Below are 22,822 nucleotides of genomic sequence, written 5' to 3'. Positions count from 1 at the left end.
TCATATGATAGGGGACTAAATCCTCTTACCCCAGAGATATGACACTTAAGCAGATATTGAAAGATTAATACAAGACACTTAAAACATTGATTTATTCTTTATTGCCAAGATTTATAACAAATTACTTAAAAGGCCAATTTTTAGTCCCCATTCAGTTGCTTGTTCCATTTCAAAGCATACTAAAGTTCAAATGTGTGAAAATACCTGTTAATGCTTAAATCTATGATGTGAAGATTAAACACTTGGTTGGTACATCAAATGTCACTTCCTCAAGCAGCATATTCTTGTAACTCAAATAGGTCATTAGGACAGTCAAAGACAAAATCTAAATTCAGGGGCAGTCCATGTTTATTACCTAAAATCTTGATTGACCGAAATTTTAAAAAACAAAAGGCGTGGTGGCACACACCTTTAAATCCCAGCACTTGGGAGGCAGAAGTGGATCTCTATGAGTTCGAGGCCAGCCTGGCTTACAATGTGAGTCCAGAACAGCCACGGATACACAGAGAAACCCTGTCTGGGGGAGAGGGGGAAATCAAAAAACTTTGATTCTGTAATACTTAATTTAAAGAAATTTAATGTATAGTTTTTGAGAAATACTTTCAGAGATACCTACACTGCCCACACAATTCTGGCATTACACCTGATACTTTTAATCATAATTATGAAGGTAACTGGGTTTCTTGTATCTAATATTTATATGGTCAAAATCAGTTCACTTACATATAAGTCAAGTGTGCTCACTTGCTCCCAGTTTTTGAAGCTGTGATGTGTTTTTTTGTTGATCCTCTATATAAAATTTCTATGACACTTAAAGTTAACACAACCACAAATTGATGACACTTTCAGAGCAAAGCAGAACTGAACAGTCCTTCAGTGTTGCCACCACTGAACTCTGACTGCTGTCATTGCTGCCTGGCTGAACACTGACATTTAGTTATGAGTGTAAAGACACCTACAAGAGTTTAAAAATTGATCTGCACAAAAGAAATTAAAAAAAATTATATACAACAAATTGTTTTTTAAAAATACAAAAATAACATCTGTCACTTCTGTCATGCCGACAACTTGACATATATACACATGCAGAAAAAAATTCCAACTCGGTCAACTGAACAGCTGTGCTCTAATATGAACAAACCACCACTAGGTTTTCACACTGACAGAAGGTGTATTCAAAATATTTCATATACTAGTCTCTGCACGTATAAATGCTGGTTATAATAGTTTTTGCTTTGATTAAAAGTATGTCTTAAGCAAGCTAACATTAAATGCACTAAAATTCACAACAGTTCAGGAATCTATGACCTTTAAGAAATCCAAAATGTACAACTATAAAAAGCAAGGAACAATTACAGCCATGCAAGACTGAAAACTGCAAGAAAATGCAATTTAAAACCGCAAGCTCAAATATATTTAACACTCAAAAGGACTCAGCAGCAAGTTCTACCTACAACAACAGACTTAAAAAAGAATACATTCTCTTTGCTGGTATAAATCAGATCTCCAAATCTGAGAACACGCCATCTGTCCTCTCAAGAAATTAGCTGCAATGAAAAAGAAAACCACTTTACCACTCCCAATACACAAAATCAAGTACATATATACCACAAAATTGTACTCGCATCTTCAAACTACCATGCGAACTAGGACTCTATCTTAATCTAGGTTCTCTCAAAACTGTTCAAATTTACTCAGTATATTTCCTCATCTGTGTTTATTACCAACCCTAGGATGCCAACTCTGACTTTTCACTGACATCAATACCTAAGATGGTTTCTATGTCAAGTGATCATAGGAAAGGGAGAAAATATTTACCTCTTTTACAGTTGTTTTAATGAAATCTTTCCTCTCAGTTAAATCATAAGCAGGATAATTTTCATATACCTAAAAAACATTAAAAACAGATTTAAAAATTCATAATACTGTCTTTGAATTAAAAGTCAGTTTTGCTATGAATTACATGTAGATTCTGAGTGTTCTCAGTTAACCAAAGACTTGTACTTGCAAATGATATTTAATACTGTATTCAAAGCAATGAATCAACTGACATTCTCAGTGTTTTACAGCAGCAAAATACAGTTATGAAATAACATAATTTTATGGTTGGTGGTCACCACAACATGAGGAAGGCTAAGAACACTGCTATGGAGAAAAGGTGTGATGGTCTATTGTTTTGGAACTCAGTGAATAATTCTAGGTGTTTTTCCAGGTCTCTCAAGCCCTGCCCAGTCCCAGGTGGGGATGTATCTGTTCTGTGCTGCTGTGCTCTTCCCAAAGTTTTCTTAACAGCTTTCACACAGCCCACTGCTGGAATATTTCTTTCTCTACCTCACTGAATAGCAGGCATATTTAAAGACAATAATAACTTCTCTCCTTTAAAAAAAAAAAAAAGTATGGAGTACTCTGCTTTCATGTATTCCTGAACACCAGAAGAGGGCATCAGATCACACTATAGATGGTTATGAACTATCATGTGGTTGCTGGGAATTGAACTCAGGACCTTTGGAGGAAGTCAATGTTCTTAACTGAGCCATCTCAGCCCCTGATTTAACTCTAAACACCTACTTTCAGCCTAGTATGTAGTAAAGGCTCAATCTAATGAGTTAAAAACTCAATAAAAGCATAGATTAGTTTGGTGAATTTCAATTTAACTTCAGTAGTCATTAAGAAGTTTAGGCCGACTTGGGAGGCAAAGGCAGGCGGATAGATGTGAGTTCGAGGACAGCCTGGTCTACAAAGCAAGTTCAGGAGAGCCAAAGCTACACAGAGGAACCTTGTCTCAAAGGGGGGGAAAAGCTTAGGCCGGGTATGGTGGCACACGCTTATAATCTCAGCACTCAGGAGGCAGGTGGATTTCTCTGAGATCTACAAAGTGAGTCCATGCTGTTACACAGAGAAACACTATCTGGTAAAAACAAAAACAAGCAAACTATAAAACCCAAAAACTTGTACATCTCCAACTATGTCTACAATATGGATAATGACTTACTTTATTTCCCTAAGATGTATTAAAAGAATTCCAGAAATTTAATAAACCTAATCTGATAGTCATTTAGCATACTAACAAGGGAATAAGGTGACTCCTAAGATTATATTTAAGCCAATACAAGCTAAGAATGCATTATTAAGTTTCCACACCAGAAAAATGTGTTGTGAAGGGATAACATTATAAAACTCTTTAGGACAGAGATGTTTGAACCTGTGCCAATTACCTCTTTGCAAATCTGCTTCATTGTGACTTCTTCCAAGTTAGCATCAGCCAATAATTTCTTCACTGTTTCCTTTAACTCTTCATCTGTAGGTGGTTTTTTCAATTTTTTAATTAACGGTTCATCATCAGAACTATCTTCAGACTCAGACTCTAAAAGATTAAGATAATGTGAATAATCCTTTTGCATAACAAGTTTTCATGGCATAAGCTCCCAACTATAAATCGTTGCTTAGTTTTCATTTTAAAACAAAACTTTTACCTTAAAATTGCATACAAAGAAAGCATGCATTGGAAATATTTTACCTTTGAAAACTGGCATGCTACTTCCCCCAGTGTTCTTTTCAGTTTGTTTTCCATACACTCAAAACGTACATACATATGCTGTACGCTGACAGTTCTGTTATTCATTTCTAATGTACCTTTTTTGGAACTGTTTTGGTTCTTCTTGGTGGTGCTGCTATCTGCCTTCTTAACATTAGCACTTTTTACAGATTTTTTACTTTTAGGAGTAGCTTTCTGTTTTGCTTTTTCTTTTTTAGATGTCTTTTTTGGTGGTTGCTAGAAAAAAAAAAAAGGCATACACAAGTCACTATTATTCCTTCCTCTCCTTTCTTACAGAAAACACTACCTAATTCAGCTTAAACATTACTAATTATCAACTGGTGAGAGCAATTGTACCCTAATACTAGTTATTTCAATGCAAGCCTAAGCATAGCTCACATATATTATTCCATTTAATTGAGAATGATAGGTAACTCAAAATATAGCTACCTCTTATCTCCTATTCTCTTCCCCAACTAGAATTCAAGCTTTTAAGACAAGAAGACAAGCTTTTATTTATCCCTTTGTGTTCACTGATAACTTCTAAAATAGGGCCTGGTATACAGCAGTTGTTCCTATAAATTTGTGAATATATGTGGAAATCTGATTAATACAAAGACTCAAATACAGATCTGACTCCAGATCACATGCTCTGAAGCTAATGCTGGACATTTGCACAAATTACTGCTTAAAAGTACTCTGTTTGAACTAGCAAGTATAATTCAACATTCTCAAAGTATTACACATAACAACAACACCACCTAAGGCCAGGCAATTTGAGGCAGACCTCTAACTTTGAGGCCATTCTGGTCTTCAGAGCGAGTTCTGGGACACCAGGGCTACAGAGAAAAATCCCAAAACAAAACTAAGATTCTCATCTTTATACATCGAAACTACCACAAATAACAGTCTTGATGTTGGAGTTACATCATCAAATCAACTTTTGTTGTGAGATACTGCTGCTATACATACCCAGACTAACCTTGAACAATCTTTTTGCAATGGCCACTAGAGCCCTCAATTACAGGCATGTCATACCTCACCTGACTTAATCCTTTTTAAAGGGTATAAATCTTGTGTTTAATCAGTCCTTTAGACCAATTTCTCTTCAGAAACTAGGTGGACTGAAACAATGAATATCTTTAAGCAGAATTAGTTCAACTTTTAGTGTTTATCTTTTTGTTAGTTACCATTGTATATACCTAAACATCTGGGTGAAAAGAGGGTAGGTAGGGAAACCATTGTTAGAAAATTTGCCTCTGTACAAACAAATACATCTATCTATATTTGATACCTTCTTCTAGAAAGGGTAACATTCCACAGCTTTTAAAATATAAACACTAGCCCACTGTTGATTAATAAAAATGTAAATGCAATTATGCCACACAAGCACTACAGAGTAAGATAAATACAGTTTATAGAGTGTAGGGTCTTTGTTTTTTTCAAGACCAGATTCCTCTGTGTAGCCTTGGCTATCCTGGACTCACTTTGTAAACCAAGCTGGCCTTGAACTCACAGAGAACTGCCTGCCTCTGCCTCCCTGAGTGCTGGGATTACGGGTATGTGCTATCACACCTGGCTAGAGTGTAGGGTCTTGAAGCAACCTGCTTACTTTAAATTATAGCCTCAGTTCATCTCCAGGTCCTACATTCCCCACTCACCAAATAAAGGAACCAAATTATTTCTTTATAGGAGATTAATGTACAGCTGTGTGAAAATGATGCTTTCTGGCGTACAGGAAACAATACTATTCACCAGTGTTACCAAAGTGTTTCCTTTGGTGACTGAGAAATTCCTTCATATGCGTATTAATTTCCCTAAAATTTGATGCTGTAAATAACGTTTAAAAGCAAAGTAGCTATTACAGAATGAAAATTATAAAAATCAACACGTCACTGACCATGCCTCACAAACATCTTCATTCCCATAAGGCTATACAGTGTTTCACTTATTTTACCTAGTCAGTTGTAAATTTTGTGACACACTTAAGGTAGAAACTGGTTTAGACTTGATGACTTGGAAATACTAAAAACTGAACAGTACACCAACAAGCTCATACTTAAGTGGTACAATCTTGGGCACAGTAAAATAGCCGATGGACTTATACCTTGTTTTTCTATGAATGTAACAATCACTTCACCTACTATTAGGTACAGGTGACTATGGAAAAGATGGACATTTCAAACAACATCCATATTTACCTTAAGTTCTAAAACTGGGTCAACTGTTTCCCAACAATGGACCCATTTTTAGAAGTTAAATAACGGAGGAAAAATACAGGCCAGTAGGTGGTGGTACATGCCTTTAATCCCAGCACTCAAGAGGCAGAGGCAGGCAGATCTCTGCAAGTCCAGGACAGCCAAGGCTATCAATAGAGAAAGAAACCTTGTCTTGAAAAACCAAACCAAACAAACAAACCCCCCCCCCCACAAAAACACCAATGGGACATCTGATAAGACAAGTCAAAAATGCTCACTGTAATTTTACACTAACTTTCAATCCTTATGAAAACCTTAAGATTGTAAAACCGGCTTACTACCCATTAGACATCTTACAATGTTCCAATTTGATTTCACATTCCTACAACACCTAGCCTTTATAATCCCCACCTTGTGGAAGATACAGTACAACAATGAATAAGAGCATCAAGCTTTGCTTTAAATCTGGACTTCACTACTAATTCTGCATTCTCAATCAAATTACTTACCCCTTCCAGCCCCTTTTTCTGGGTGCACTCAGGAGGCTGTCTCCAAAAACCAAAAACAAACAACAACCAAATTCCTGAAGTAATAAATGAGGAAACGCAGTAGTAAAGTGAGTCTGCACCTTACAGCTACTGTGTCCTACCTATATGGAGGATTAAGAACCACCTACCTACCTATGTGTTCCTTTAAGCTAGGGTTGAAACTACAAAACTACGTTACAGTAGCAAACCAAGTGGTATGACAGCCTATTTGCTATATGCTGAATGTACATCTTTTCTATTGTAAAAGCATTACTAATAACAAATGTGCACTGGCTGGCTAATTGGTTTAAGTTTCACTTGACTACACCTTTTTTCCTTCTAGTAAGTGGCCAACCCTCAGTTACTAAAGTATATAAGGATACATATGGCTAAAGACTGAATAACAGACTGGAGAGATGGCTCAGAGATTAAGAGCATTGTCTGCTCCTCCAGAGGTCCTGAGTTAAATTCCCAGCAGCCACATGGTGGCTCACAATCATCTATAAGAGATCTGATGCCCTCTTCTGGTGTGTCGACATCATGTAAGCAGAACACTGTATATGAAATAAATCTTAAAAAAAAAAAAAAAGATCGTTACTGACATCTTGATCTCGACTATAGAGCTTAGAACTAACATTTCTAATTGCCACATAATTATTAAAGTGGAAAGTGATACTTGAGGCCTAGATAAGTTTTAAATTTTTCAGTCCACCCTAAAGTTCAGTTTTGTTAGTCATCTTGCTATGCCACAGAGTCTCTTATTAGTAGAAATTCACCAAGCCTCTGGATTTGTATCATCATTATATTCTGGTATAATTTACATGTAGATTTTTTTATTTCAGAAAGAAGAAAAGGAAGAAAAGACTATTGTATCAAGACATCAAGAGTACTCCTATAATCCTAGGATACTAGTGAGGCTGAGCCAGTAGGATTACAAGTTCAAGGCCAGCAGAATACACAAGACACTTTCTAAAAGGTTCACAATAATGCTTAAACTATGTTAATAAAAGTGTACCTTCTACCTCTCCAAAGACAAGCAAGAGTTAAGAATTTATGAAATTTAAGAGGTGCAAAAGTCTTAAGAGACACCTTTGATATATAACCAAACAGATACTGAGACTGGGTTGTTTGTAAAATGTGGAAAAAAATTAAGTAACAAGTTTCAAAGTGGAAGAAAAATAAACAAAAAGCTAGTTCCCAAACTGTAACTTGCCTTCAAAGATTTATTTTTGTTTCTGTAAATGTGTGTTTGTGTGCTGGGTGCCTTAGAAGACCAGAAGAGGGTATCAGATTTCTTGGAGCTGGAGTTTATAGGTATTGTCCCCTGACATGTGTATGGAGATCTGAACTTGAGTTCACTGAAGAGCAGCAAAGGTTTTAACAGCTGAACTTCTCTCCAATCCAAAGCATTAAGATGAATAAAATAAATTTTCAAAAAATTGGAGAGCTTTTTCCATGTAGAATTGAGAAATGGCACAAACACTTTCTGGCCAAAAACCCAAAAATCTTGCGAGAACAAGGCTTACCTATCTGTTATAGGCAGCAGGGCTCTTGAAGGAGGGTCACCAAAAAAGACGCCTGTCACAGAGCCAGATTTCTGTCCTCACAGCAGAAAGGTTGTACTGGATGAATGAACAAATGAACAGAATAAAAATTAGCTTAAAATACAGGATTCTTCTAACAACTTGGCCAAGAAAACCCAAAATGCCAAGAGAAAAGAAATGTGTAATTCCTGTTATAGTTCACAAAAAGATAAGTGTAAATGGATTTTTTTGTTTGTTTGTTTAGTTTTTTGAGACAGGGTTTCTCTGTGTATCCTTGGCTGGCTTCCAACTCAGTGATCCTCCTACCTCTGCTGGGATTAAAGGCATGCACTATCATGCCCTGCTATAAATGGATTTTTAATCAAGGTGATCTTTCATTTTACATAATTATTCAGTTTTGGAATTTCCTCTTTTAAATTATGAAGTTTGTTTCTAAAAACATTATTTAAGAATAGCAAAACATGTATGTATTCCCACATTCCCACTACTGGTGACAAGATTGCTTTTCATATGAACTAGTCTATGGTTATCTGAGAACCAGGACACAGGAAGGAGTACACATCAGTACTATAAAACCTGGATCAAGAGCCAATAGATGAGAAGGAACTGGGCCCAGAAGAGGATCATATTACTAATGTTTACCTACATGAATATGTAGTCAAATTGCTTTGTAAGTAGTGCAGCTCACAGCCTAGTGCAGAAAAGCTCCTTTTGCAAAGTGTAACAATTAATGCACTGAGTCCTATCTAGTCAAAGTACAGAGAAAGTGATGAGCACTAAGTCTTAAGTATCAACTCCCACCCAAGGCCTAGGGAACATTACAGCAGAGAACAGAATGAAGTCAAGAGCTGGAGGATGGGGACGACTGTCACAGCACACGGCCCTCCAGACAAGACACTGCTACTGCAAGCACAAGCACACAACAGTTCTGAATACTGAATAAGACTGGCCTTTTGACTTTTCATCATGGATAGAGGCGACCACAAAGCCCATCCATGACTTCCTTAGGAGCTAATGACTATTAGTGGTTGCTGGTGGAGACAGTGTCGTGGGAAACTAGGAGGGAAGAAAGAGTTCAGAAGGAAAAGGGATACTAGAGGGTAATGGGAGATACTAATAAGCCTAATACACTGTATGTTTATAAAAAAAAAGGGGGGAGAAAAGATCAACATGTCACAAAATACTATTCCTTTTCTCAGAACTTACCTTTCAAAGTCACTTAGAACCTTTTGCAGAAACTAATTCAGCCATAAAGTTTTTGAGGTAGTTAGTTCTAAGTTTAAGGAGCTTTGGGCAGTATAAAATTAGTCTTGTTGGAGGGAAAATTACTTTAAACAAACCAATCTACAGACTTTACTGGAATTGTACTTCATAAAGCCTGTCAGGACAAACCCATGCAGGAAAATCCCCTAACAGCTTTAATATGGGGTGATTTGATGGATTTAATGTCTATAGCACATTTTCTTTAATTCTTCATGGATTTCCATCATTTGACCTGGATTTCTGTTCTTCTCACTGGAGAGCAAATCTCTGATTTGTAAATGGGACGGTTTATATTTGTCCATCAAGCATCATCTTCCTAGACTTTATTTTGGCAACAAGAAGACTAGACTAGAAATGGTACTTGGGCTAGGGGTAGTGATACACACCTTTAATCCCAGCACTCTGGGAGGCAGAGGTGAGCAGGAGGCCAGCCTGGTCTACAAAGAAGAGTCCAGGACAGCCAAAGCTACACAGAGAAACCCTGTCTTGAAAAACAAGAAAAAGAATGGTACTTAGAATAAAATATCTTAAGTATTCTTTTTGTTGTTGTTGTTTTTTGGTGGGGAAGGGGTGTTGAGACAAGGTCTCTCTGTAGTTCTGGATGCCTGGAATACATTCTGCAGACCAGGGTGGCCTCTGCCTCATGCATGCTGGCATTAATGGCATGTGCCACCATGCCTGGCTAAGGATTCTAATAGTAATAATATAAAATATATACAGAATGTGTTGCCAGCACTTTGAATTAATTTAATATGACCTTATATGGCAACTTTCAATTTTTCTAATGGGAATCTTGAGTGTAGAGATTATGTAATTTAGTCATATATAATAAAGTCATATAGTGGAAAACCAGAGTCTCTACCTCATGATTTGTTTCAAGGAAAAGAAAGCTTACGTAACAACTTTTTCTAATTTATCCTTTCATGATTTTTCCTTAAAGTTAAAACCAAAGCCAAAAAAAGTGACATGGTAAATGAGCAAAAAATTGAACAAGGAAAACAGTTTAAAATCATGGGAGCTGTTGAGACAGTTCATGCCACGTAAGCGTAAACACTTGAATTTAACTCCTAGCATCCACATAAAAGCAGACTCAGTGATGCAATGCCTAAGAATCATCATCATTACCACAGTATGCTATGAGACAGGAGAACCTCTGGTGTAGGCATGTTGTTGTGCACTGTGTAAAGATTTAAATGCTGATTTCTGCTGCCTCCCTATCTGGTTGCAACCCTTGTTCTGAGAATTTACTGTCTCAGTGTTGTGTGAACACTGCTCCCCAATTATTCCCTCATATATCAATAAAGAGGCTTGACAGCCAATGACTGAGCAGGGAAGAGAATAAGGCTGGACTCTCTGTCAGCTAAGGGAGAAGAGAAAGTGGGGAAGTAGAGATTTAGCCATGAGGAGAGGTTCAGGAGACATCATGAGAGAGGGAGCTGGAGCAGAGAAAGCCATAAAAAGCTATCTTGGGGATTTACCCTGGAAGGGACCCAGATTAGTTTAAAGGGTTAAAATAGAGTAATACTTCTCAGTTCTTGTGCTATAAATCTTGTTAAATAAATAAAATAGTTCAGTCTCAATTATTTGGGTGCTAGCTTGATTAAGATAGAAAATGCAGCCAGGTTATAGTGGCACAAGTCTTGAATCCCAGCATTTGGGAGGCAGAGACAGGCGGATCTCTATGAGCTCATGGCCAGCGTCGTCTACAGAGCAAATTCCAAGACAGGCATGACTACATAGAGAAATCCTGTCTCAAAACAAAAGAAAGGGGGAGGGGAGAGATTGCAATACATTTTAAAAACAACCACTAAGACCTTGGGGGCTTGCTGGCCAGCCAATATAACTATTTGGTATGGCCCAGGGCCAGGCCCCAGGGAGAGGTGGATGGAGGCATGTTGTGATGTATGCTTTTAATTTACCACTAAAAAGGCGTATCTCTGTAAGTTCAAGGTCAACGTGGTCTATACAGTGAGATCCAGGCTAGTCAGTAAAAGGGGGAAGGTTGGGAGCACTGGCTCTTAAGGGTTGCTTCTCTGGCACACACACACACACACACACAAATGTCACAATTAATTATATAAATATGAACAAATGATTTCCTCTCAGGTATCTGAGTGCAAGTATTCAGATTGCTCATCTTCCCTCCTGTAGAGGTGACCTTCATTCACACTGTACTATGGAGTGTCTGTCTATTCGACTGTAAGCTGCTGAACCAACTGTTACTTGCTAAACTGGCAGTGAGCTAAATGCTAACAGATTCTGGTATTGTCATTATTATCGAAGAATCTCCTGTCTCAGCGTTGTGTAAAACTTGTTCTCATCATCTCTGATATGTCAATAAAGAGTGAAGGAAGGTCCCTGGGGCATGAGAAGGTAGCCATGAGTGTTTCTAGGAAGACAAAAATGGAACAGGAACAGCCAGGGTGAGACTAGATAGCAGGTAACAGGGTATGTGGCTGGGAAGGAGGCCAGGCTGGCACAGTCAGGTTAGAGTGGATGAGAATCTGCCCAGCTATAGTGCTTTAAAGCTTATTAATAAATGTAACAAGTCTCCGTCCCATTAGTGGGAGCTAGAGCAGCAGGTATAGGAAAAAAACAAACAAAAACAAACCTTTAATCTAACACCCGCCATACCAAAATACATTTTAAAAAATTTATAAAGTAGGAGTTGGAAGAGTGGCTTCGTGATTAAGAGCACTTGCTGTTCTTTTACCAGTTTAATTTCCAGCACTCATACCAGGCGGCTTACAACCACCTGTAACTACAGCTCCAGGGGATCCGATGCCCTCTTATGGCACTGCACCCATCATACATACATAAACACACATGCACATGAATAAAAACAAATATATGAAGCACCTGCAAGAGTTCTAAAAAATGTTCCACATTATGAAAGTAGCTCATATTTAGTTTCATAGACATCTTTAACAACCTGAAATTAGGATGGCTGAGCTGTTCTTCCAAGGAGTCAGGGTTTAATTACCAGCACCCACATGGCAGCTCTTAACTGTGTATAACTCCAATCCCTGGGGATCTAATGGCCTCTTCTGGCCTCTGTAGGCAACAGACACTCAAACAAGCATGGATTTAAAATTGAGATCTTGGGGGTTGGAGACACAGCTCAGTGGTTAAGAGCACCGCCTGCTCTTTTCAGAGAACCTGAGTTCAATTCCCAGCAACCACATGGTGGCTCACAACCATCAATAATGGGATCTGATGCCCTCTCTGGCATGCAGAGGTACATGCAGATAGGGTATTCATATACTAAATAAATAAATAAATATTAAAATTGAGATCTCAGGTCAAATAATATACACTAATAACATTTATATAAAACAGGCTTACCATGTCTTTTTTAAAAAAAGATTTATTTTTAATTATAGGTATGCAGCCAGTTGTGGTGGTGCTCACCTGTAATCCCAGCTTTCAGTGAGGCAGAGGCAAGTGGATCTCTGAGTTCAAGGCCAGCCTGGTCCACAAGTCAATTCCAGGACAGCCAAAGCCACACAGAGAAACCTGTCTCAAAAACCAACATAAAGGACAAAGTATAGGTATGCATGTGTCTGTGCAACAACGTGCACCTGAGTATAGCTTCCTGCAGAAACCAGAAGAGGGCATTGTAACCTCTAGAGCTGGAGCAACAGGCAGTTCAATTCTGGTCTTTTCCAAGAGCAGAACAAGCTCTTCAACCACTGAGCCACTCTTCTACTCCCATACTCTTCCAATTCTGTGTTCAGGAGTTGAAAAGCACCTTCCCTGATTGACAAGTGACATCTTTAAGTGTTCAGAGACATTTTTGGCTATAACAACTGTGTGTACTTCCCACAACAAGGAACTATTTAGACTACAATGTGAATCCAGGATTAATGAAGCCTATATGCATACTTATAGAATAAGTTCTAATCTCTGAAGAAAAAAAAAAACACAACATACAACACATCATTAAGAACATGGTGGCCCATGCCTTTAATCCCAGCACTCAGGAGGCAGAGGCAGGCAGACTGCTGTGAGTTCGAGGCCAGCCTGTTCTACCAGGACAGCCAAGGCTACACAGAGAAACCCTGTCTCCAAAAACCAAAAACAAAGAACAGGAATTCATTTTGCTAGACATTGACTGAGAATATAGCAAAACCTAAATTAAGTTCTCCTACCTAGTATGCACTTTGGAAACATTTTATAAATACTTGTAAACAAAAGATGTTCAATTTCTAAGTAACATAAATTTTAAATGTTCTTATACTCATTAAATAATTTCCAAAAGGCTGGGGGAAAATGTCAACCTTTAACACTACTTTTTGCAGCAAATTAAATCAGTTCAAGTCAATTATAAAATATTAATATACTATTTAAAAAAACTCTTAATGTGCTCCGATGGACTGGAGAGACTGCTCACTGGTCTAAGAGCACTAGTGGCTCTTCCAGAGGATCCAAATTCAATTCCTAGCACCTAAATGGTAGGGCTCAGTCCCATATAACTCCCGTTTCAGGGATCCTGACATCCCCTTCTGGTCTCTGCAGGCACTGTACAGACATACTTGCAGATAAAAGACCCTATGTAAAATACTAAAGAATAAAGAACACGCTGCTCTGTGTTTACAGTGTACACCTCTGTTGCTTCCTTTACCATTTCCCCACTCTATATGGTGATAGCCAGCTCAAGGACTACTTCAAATTAGGTAACAAACTCAACTGTTCTGAAACTTTAATGTTTGACTGGGGAAGGATATAAGCTTACTCAGTTATTTATATACCTTCACAATGAAAAAGAACCAACATTAAACCATTTGCTTGTCTAGATAGTATTTATCTCTCTGACAGAAAACAATAGTATAAAATAGTATTTTACCTCCTCTTCACTTTCTTTCTCTTCATCTTCTGAAGACTCTTCCTTATTTTTCTTCTCATCTTCATCACTACTAGATTCATCTGACAGGATTTCAGGACATTTAGTTTGCTTTGACTTCCTTGTCATTCCCGAACTGTTCCGTTCCTTTTTACTACCTTTGCTTGAAGATTTTTTAGATTTTGGCAATGGCTGTATATATAAATGTATTAGCAGTAACATCAATAAGGTTATTTCTAAGTCAATCAACTCCTTTGATAATTCTCAACTCAAAGTATGTCAGAAAGTATTTCCAGGCTTGGCAGAGGGCTCATCTTTAAATATGCCAGGCTTCATTATAGGTATTCTCATCTGCGTCATAAACACCTGGCAAGTCCATTTGCAAAGGGTGCCCTTAATTCTAAAATAGGACTGGAAGTCCGCACTGTAATGAGTTCAGTTAGTGTTTACATTAGATCAAAAGAATATGTGAAATTATACTTTATTTATTTCACTTTTTAAGAACTAAAGATGCCATTACTAGGTCCTTGCTTTATAGGTCCCATGAATCAAAAGAGTGGGAGGAACCACTCACAGAGAAAAATAAAACTCAATTAGCCATAATATACATTAAATTTATAAATGAACTGTACCACTTCTTTCAGTAATAACAAGTTCTCAATGACATCCTTCAGTATGCAATAAATGTTGAGTATGTTAATTATGAAACTAGCATCAGGCATGAAGTAACTTGCTATTCTTTGCCTTTAGTTAAACCATATGCATTTATAATCCCATGAGGAAAATGATTTGATCAGCCAATGAACTTATTTTTAAATGCTTTCTTAGAAGTATTTGCAATTGGGAGGTATAGGCAGGCAGATCCCTGAGTTTGAGGCCAGCCTGGTCTACAAAGAAAGTTCCAAGACAGCTAGAACCATTATAGAGAAACCCTGTCTAAAAAAAAAGAAAAGAAAAGAAAAGAAAAAGAAAAAAAGAAAAAAGAAAAGAAACAAACAAAACAAAAAATATTTGCTAAATTCTAAAATTTAAAAACTAGGTAACACCCCTACATTAACTATTTCCTCATTTATTTCCCTTATTCCAATACCATTTAATCATAACATTTTTATCTTACCTTACATGACATTTGGGTACTTTTCTTAATCTTATACTGCTCATATTTGATTTGAAGGAACAAATATGCTATTTGACTTACATTATGAAATGTTGCACCTTTGGCAACAGAAGGCATATATTTTACATGCAGGTGATAATTCTGTTGCTAAACTCTCCATTAAGAGAAAGGAAAGACTGTTAATAACCAAATTCCTGAAATGGTAAAAACTTATCCTTACCTTACCAGAAGGCTTTGGATGCATTAAGAAATTCAAGATCCTCTTCACTAGTTCACTGTTCACACCCGACCTCTCTAAATCAAGAACCTCACAGATGCTCTTTAACATGGCATTTCTAAACCTGAAACAGAAAGGGGAAAAACAAGGTGACTATGTAAGAATTTGTAAATATTCTTCACAATATAAAGACAAGCGCCAACAAAATTAGTTTGCTTTGCTTACTTAGCAATTACAAGTATTTCTGCACAGCTTACTCTTTAATCAACCTGACCAGTGTACAACCATTAAAAAATGAAAAATATTTACTAACAGTTTAAGTAAACTCACTAGAAAAATCACATAAGTTTCCATTACTACAAAATTCATGGACTTAAAAATGGTTTGTGTTAGTGATTCACAATGTCTCAATAAAAAACACTAATAGTTTTTATTATTTAAATTCATCTATGGCCTTTAATAAAAAAAAGTCCTAAAAGTTTGCAACATTGCTAGCATTATCGAAAATAACAGTATCCCATCAAAGGAATTATCTTCAAAGCAAGTTTAAAACATTAGCTAGAGCCAGTAACTGCAGGAAACAGAAATATATTTCACTACATTTCTTTCAGATCTTATGAACTTTTAGCTAGGAAATGAAAGTTTCAAGGTTTTCAATAATTATAGCAATCATTATTTACTAAATATAAGAGATAACCAAGTTGTTGCTAAAAAAAAAATCTTGTCAAATCCTGACACATGGTTAGAAAACTACTAAAAAAACGCATAGGCATTCATTTTTTAATATTAAAGGCAAGCTAAATCAAACACAGTATTTATAAAAATAACTTACTTTTTCAACATTTCTTCCTTCTTTTTATATTGAGTACTTCCTTTTTCAAATGGAAAGCCACTGAACTGACCCACATTCTTCTTTAATGAGGACACCTGAAAATGTTTTTAATTGTTAATGCTACTATCCAGTAATGTACAAGAGAAAAAAATTTGTACAGTCTTTATTTTCAGATCCATCTTTCAAGTTTAAATATTGTTTTGTTCAGCAAAACATTACAAAAATCCTACAAACTGAATTCTTTGAAGTTTGATTCTGATGTATTTTTTTACCTAGGAATATTTACCGTAATGGTTCCTAAGGCAGATGTGGAAAGTTACTTGTCAACGACTATTTTTTGAAAAGTAAATAATTAAGTATTCTAAAAAGTTAATGCCATTTACTAGTTACAAGACATGTGTAAATTAGATTGTTGTGCAAACTGAGGTGAGTACATGTGAAAATAAACCAGACCATGCTTCAGATATCCTCAATAGCATCTAACTTTTTTCACATACATACAACCCAAAGCAGTTTCTTATATCAACCATAGTTACTGAGGCTGGTGAGACGTATCTGACTGCTCTTCCAGAGGACCCAGATTCCACTCCCAGGCCCCACATGGTGGGCTAGCTCTCTCCAGCCCAGGATCCACATGGTGGGCTAGCTCTCTCCAGCCCAGGATCCAATATCTCCTTCTCAGGCACAACCAAGCACACAATGACAGTCAGATATACACTCAGGCAAAACACGCACCCAAATGAAACCATCCCTCTCATTTCAAATATAGTTACATATAGTATAATAAAATAACCAATCATTTGGGGAAAAAAATCACCACTCTTACGGGGATTTGGTTAAAATAAGACATAATTACAAAGAATTATTTGTGAATGGCCAGAACATTGAAAAACAAATTAATTCTAGTGCCATTAAAAATCACAACAGATTGTATTACATAATTTAGACTTTCAGTTTAGAGCAAAGTTTATTTTCTTTCTTTTTCTTTTTTCTTTTTGATGGGAGACCCAGCTCAGGGCCTTGGACACTGCAGATAAACAATCTATCTTTAAACTAATTTCTCTAGTCCTAGTTAGGAGGAAAAACAAAAGAACCCTAGATATCACTTCTTAATAACTAGCTATGTGCACCGTATGTCTGCAACTAGTATGATACATTACGAAGTATGTGTCTCAAATTTACTCGCTGGTATAGTACAAAACTGAACTAGCTGGTCACTAAAGTCTTACAGAGTTAAAATTCTGGCTGTATAGTGAGGCATCTTAATATATTAGGTATCAAAAACGTGGTAAAAATGTTCTTCAAACGTCTTACTGTGCCGGGTCTGTTGTAAAGTAGTTTGTGTAGATTTCTCAGTTCATCTGTTTTTTTCTTACTCAGAAAGAAATGTATCCTTTCAATTTCACAAAGTTTCTGACCCTTCCCTGGGGGAGGGGGAAAAAAAATCACAGTTAAACACTCCACCTTAATAACATTTACAAAATTAATGTAATGAAAATTATCCTCACAGCTAAATTTGTGCTAATAGGAAAAACTAAAAGTATGCCCAATCAATATATCTTACTTTCTAACAGGTATGCTGCTATCAACAAGTATTTACTAGCTAATCATTTTTGCCTAATTGAGCATTTTCATTATAAAGTAGAGAATAAACTTACCTTGTGCAATTGTAAATGGCTCTCTTTGTAAGGAAGACACTTGCATTGTCAATCTTTCTACTTTCTTCTTTTCTCTCTTGCCTTCCACGATAAGACTCTTTTCTAGAAGTTAATTTAATAATTCTTAAATATATAAGCAGGCAGGGAAAAGCTCTCCCAAACTCGACAGGTTACTCCCCTAAGCCAGTCTTGAGACGTAAATGAAGCACTATGGAGCTTTTAAGACTAATGCTACCTCAAGCTTGTCAAGCATCGAGTCTAAAACTTTTAGCCAATTACAATGGTCACTATTACAATCTAATTATTTGACTTGTGGAAATTCTTCTAGTTTCTCACTTATTTCTTTTTGATACACAAGAGAAATGTATTTACATGCATATATCATATCAATTAGTATTTTAATCTCATTATCTTATGTTGTGGGCCTCTGAGCTCTTCTAAATTCTATTTCTTCGGGTTTTTTTGTTTTTTTCCCCTGAGAAAGGGTTTCTCTGTATAGGCTTGGCTGTCCTGAACTTGATTTGTAGACCTAGCAGGCCTCATACTCAGAGATCAGCCTGCCTCTGCCTCCCTGAGTGTTGGGATTACAGGTGTGCACCACTGTGCCTGGCCTCTCCTAAATTTTCATACAAACATGTAATAAATTATTTTAAGCTGGGCTGGAGAGTGCTCAGTGGTTAAGAATACTGTCTGCTTTTCCAGAGGTCCTGAGTTCAATTCCTGGCAACGACATGGTGGCTCACTAGGATATGTGGCCTCTTCTGACATGCAAGTATACATGCAGAAAGAGCACTCATACATAAAATAAATATTTATTATTTATATAGTGCCCTGACTACATGTACACCTGCAGGCCAGAAGAGGGCATCAGATCACATTATAGATGGCTGAGTTACCATGTGGTTGCTGGGAATTGAACTCAGGACCTCTAGAAGAGCAGACAGTGCTCTTAACCATTGAGCCATCTCTGCAGCCCCAAAATAAATAAATCTTTAAAAAAAATTATCTTAGGCCTAGTTGCATCCTACTATGCTATGGACACTAGAGCATATTTCTCCTATCTAACTGTATTTTGGTACTTGTTGTAAGACAGCTGTCTGGATATTATTTTGTAGTTTGATAATAATGTTCACAACAGCCCTAAGGCACTGACAAAGTTAAGTATTGTTTAGTCCAGACTTCCTTAAAAAATTAAGTTGTGGGGCTGGAGAGATAGCTCAGAGGTTAAGAGCACTGCCTGCTCTTACAAAAGCCCTGAGTTCAATTCCTAGCAACCACATGGTGACTCACACCCATCTATGAGATCTGGTGCCTTTTTCTGGTATGCAAATATACATGCAAGCAGAACACTGTACATATAATAATAAATAAATAAATCTTTTTTAAAAATTAAGTTGTGGTGGCTGGAGAGATAGTCCAACATTCCCTAAAATGTTCAAGTCCCTGGATTTAACATTCAACTTTGGAAAGAGCAAAAGATAAGAAATATAAGATTTGTATGCCTCGCTGGCCAGATTGCTGGACATGTAAAGGTGCTTGCTGCCAAGCCTGGTGATCCAATTGCCTAGTCCTAAGCCTTAGAACAAATATGGTGGGAGATAATTGACTCCATATAGTCCATTCTGACCCCTACATGTACCACTCCTAGCCACACACAAGAAATAAAAGCTACAAAATGCTTTGTGAGGGACTGGAGACATGGCTCAGAGGTGAGGTACATTTACTGCTCTTTCAGACTGGTGTCTGATACTCAGCACCAATGGCAGCTCACAACCGTCTCTAACTTCACCCACAGGGCATGATCAGGCACCAGGCCATCCATGAACTTGGTGTACATACACACATGCAAGCAAACTCATACAGAGAAAATAAAAATAAATCTTAAATTTTTTTTTTGAGTTGAAGGGGAATTATTTTGGGGTCAGGGAGGGAAAAGGATCAAAATATTAGTGTAGGTTTTACAAGATAGTTCAGAACTGGGAATATAAGGAGTTGTAAAGAAGGAATGAAGAGCTGGGCCACGCCTTTAATCCCAGCACTAGGGAGGCAGAGGCAGGCGGATCACTGTGAGTTCGAGGCCAGCCTGGTCTACAAAGTGAGTCCAGGACAGCCAAGGTTACACAGAGAGACTCTGTCTTGAAAAAAAAAAGGGGGGGGGGAGGCTGGACAGATGACTGAGAGGTTAGGAACACTGACTGCTCTTCCAGAAATTCTGAGTTTTCAATTTCCAGCAACTACATGGTGGCTCACAACCATCTACAATGTAATCTGATGCCCTCTTCTGGCCTGCAGGTGTACATGCAGGCAGAACACTATATATAATAAATAAATAAATCTTAAAAAAAAATAATGAATGATGAAGAAAGACAGCAGTAAGGATGTTATAACTGGTCTATTGTCACTCAGTCTCCTCTTCCTTAGTAATTTCAGTCATTCACTTGCTTTGGGTCAGGATCTACAAACTACCAGTAAGTTCTCAGTCTAACCTTGGAGCAAAGCTTTCAAATTAATGCATACCCAATGGTAATCTCGACAGCTCCTCTATATCTTACAGGAACCCAAACAACACACCTGAAAGAACTCCCTGTCATATCCAAACTTGCTCACTCCTGTAACTGTTTTTCTACAGACCAGCATCACCCAAACCCTACAAATGAAAGCCTGACAGTCACAGTTCCAGGTCATCTTTCTCATCTCCCTCAAATCACTTCCAACTCTTGCCTTATATGACAGACTTCAGTAATGTCACTGTCTGCACCTTTCCGTTATTATACTTAAGGTGAGTATTCTGGCCTAAGTAGAATAAAAATTTATAATTCCAGCCATCCCAAACACCACCGAAGAGAAAAATGAGTAATAATGAACCAGTTCTGAAACTGTAAATGACTAAACCTACAAAATCGATTTTAACAACCAATTTAGGGGAGAGATGGCTCAGCAGATAAGGGAACTGTCTGCTCTTCCAGAAGTCCTGAGTTCAATTCCCAGCAGCGAAGCACATGGTGGCTCCCAACCAATACTGGGATCTGATGACTTCCTCTGGCATGCAGGTGTACATGCAGATAGAACACTCTTATACATAAATAAATCTTAAACAAAACAACAGAAACAATGTATTCAACTAGAACAAAATCCAGGGTTTTATGAATTAATGTTAGCCTCTCCAAATATTACTGTTTGGGCCTTTTATATATAACTTCTCAATTTCTTTGGCCCAAGAACTCACCACTCTAAAAATCACAACTTTGTCCCCTCTAGGAAGACCAAAAAAAAAAAAAAAAAAAAAAAAAAAAAAAAAAAAAGGTAAAATATCAGAGGTAAAAGGGTTAAGAAAGTCTCAGTTATACAGAGATACTGCAGCCAACTTTCAATTATTATATTATAAACGACCTAGAAGTGATTTAAACAATTCTTACTAGGATTTATAATTAAAGCCAGTGCTGTACTTAAGTGACACACTCCCGTAAGGTCTTAGGGCACGTACCATTTCAAATAAAAAACCTAGACTGTATTTATAAAAAGAAAATGACACACACAAAAAAGACAGGTTGGGAAGAGAACTTTTTAATAACTCGGAGATCTGCTCCCAAGTTTGGCTGAGCGGTGGCCATTTGCACTGTGATGCTGGACTGTTAAGTTGTGCCTCGGATTTTCCAAAAGTTGAGCCTGTCTGATGAAAACGGCTGTACCCACAGAGAAACAAAAAGCATGCATCATGGGTAACTGATACCGCTCTGCACATCCTCTAGTCAAATAGTGGTGGTCCAAAACCGAGACAGCTGCGGCTTCGTATTTTAACTTTCAGTTCAGTTTCCTCGTTTTTAAACTACTTTCCCCAACAGCAGAAGCTTTCACTGGTGATTGCTAGGCAAAGAAAAAACGCTCCCACAAGAACCCTTACTGAAAAAAAAATCAGCAGACACAAGGAGTTGAGGGTATGAAAACATCTCCAGGATTAGCAAGAATACTGGTAGTGTTAGGTTACATTACAGACCTTAGGGCAACCTCAAAAGGCTTCAGAACGAAATCAGCACAATTAAAACACTCTGGTAGCAACACGGCACTGGTGTAACAGAGCAGATCCCAGTTTTACAAACTTCCTGACGAGTGAAGTGTTCCCGAAGGCACAACGCGAAAACTCTGCTACACTTGGCACCGACACCCTGGCAAGTTACTGCCCCCCCCGCCCCCCCAAAAAAGAATCCACAGATTCTCTGCCGCTGACCGTTAGCAAAAATACACTAAATCCTTCGCGTGAAATCAACCACTCCGATTTGATGCCTCTAAGCGCCAAAAAGCAAGACAACTGTTTCCCAGGGGAGGAGGGGGAATTAACTTTTGATTTGAAAAATCCACCCTCGAGGGTCGCGCGTCCCTTGCCCACCTTTTTCTTCCTCCTCGTCCTCGTCGTCCTCCTCCTCCTCTTCCTCCTCCTCCTCCTCACTCTCGTTCCGGGGGCCCGACATCTCCGGCTCCTTCTCGGACGCGGGCTGCACCGGGGCGTCTTCTCCCTCTGCAGCGGGGGCCGCCGCCGACATGCTGGGGGCCTGCGGGCCGGGAGGAAGCCGCACGCTTCGGTTCACTCGCTCGCACGGGCCGGCAGGCAGGACCGTGGCGACCGCCCAGCGGAAGCTCACCTCCTGGGCGCCTACTCCGGTCTGTCACTCCGCCCGCCTCCCCGGAGGGCGGGTGGGAGAGAGGGATGCCCGAGGCGGGAAACCGCGCCGCCCTCCCGCCGCCGGCGCGCGCGCTCCCGCCCGGCCTGCGCCGCTCCGGGCCCGGGCCAGTCCAGTCCGGCCAAAGCCGAGCGGAGCCGAGCCGCGTCCCCTCCCCCCCCGCCCCGCGACGGGCCGCCGTGCTAATGGCCGCGTCCCTCCTCCTCGCTGCTCCGCCACGGGGGCTGCAGCCGCGCCTCCCCGATGCCGTCCTCACCGCGGGTGCGCACGAGAAGGCCGCCGCTGAGTAGAAGGCGCGCGGGCCGAGGTCCTCGCGCCGCGCGCTCTCCTCTCGCTCTCTCTCCCCGCTCCTCAGAATCAACAAGATTTTCAAAATGGCGGTTCGGGAAGCAGAGCGGGAATGCGCCGGCCA

The 22,822-nt window shown here is 38.6% G+C and overlaps 1 protein-coding gene across 1 annotated transcript; it reads right to left on the bottom strand.

Moving 5' to 3' along the window:
* Nucleotides 1-78: 78 nt before the first annotated feature.
* Nucleotides 79-22,812, bottom strand: DEK (DEK proto-oncogene). The gene is made up of 11 exons (XM_084794708.1): nucleotides 22,667-22,812; nucleotides 22,119-22,281; nucleotides 17,735-17,836; nucleotides 17,391-17,500; nucleotides 16,077-16,171; nucleotides 15,248-15,368; nucleotides 13,914-14,102; nucleotides 3,634-3,772; nucleotides 3,216-3,364; nucleotides 1,819-1,887; nucleotides 79-1,547 (listed from the first exon to the last, which is right to left on the bottom strand). Exons 2-11 carry the CDS (start codon nucleotides 22,270-22,272, stop codon nucleotides 1,536-1,538), a joined length of 1,140 nt encoding a protein of 379 aa, XP_084650834.1. The 5' UTR covers nucleotides 22,273-22,281; nucleotides 22,667-22,812; the 3' UTR covers nucleotides 79-1,535.
* Between the last annotated feature and the right edge of the window lie 10 nt (nucleotides 22,813-22,822).

This window comes from Acomys minous (assembly GCF_964271855.1).
Source record: "Acomys minous genome assembly, chromosome: 9".
Classification (NCBI taxonomy): Eukaryota; Metazoa; Chordata; class Mammalia; order Rodentia; family Muridae; genus Acomys; species Acomys minous.
The sequence above is the reverse complement of the archived record's forward strand: the minus strand, read 5'-3'. Positions and strand labels throughout refer to the sequence as shown.

Bases quoted from the DNA above. Each gene is read 5' to 3' on its own strand.
- DEK (XM_084794708.1), bottom strand. From the start codon at position 22,272: ATGTCGGCGGCGGCCCCCGCTGCAGAGGGAGAAGACGCCCCGGTGCAG. The intron at 14,103-15,247 runs GTAAGGATAAGT...TTATATATACAG, and splicing joins ATCCAAAGCCTTCTGGTAAG to CCATTGCCAAAATCTAAAAA. The intron at 1,888-3,215 runs GTAATTGGCACA...AATGTTTTTTAG, and splicing joins TGAAGCAGATTTGCAAAGAG to GTATATGAAAATTATCCTGC.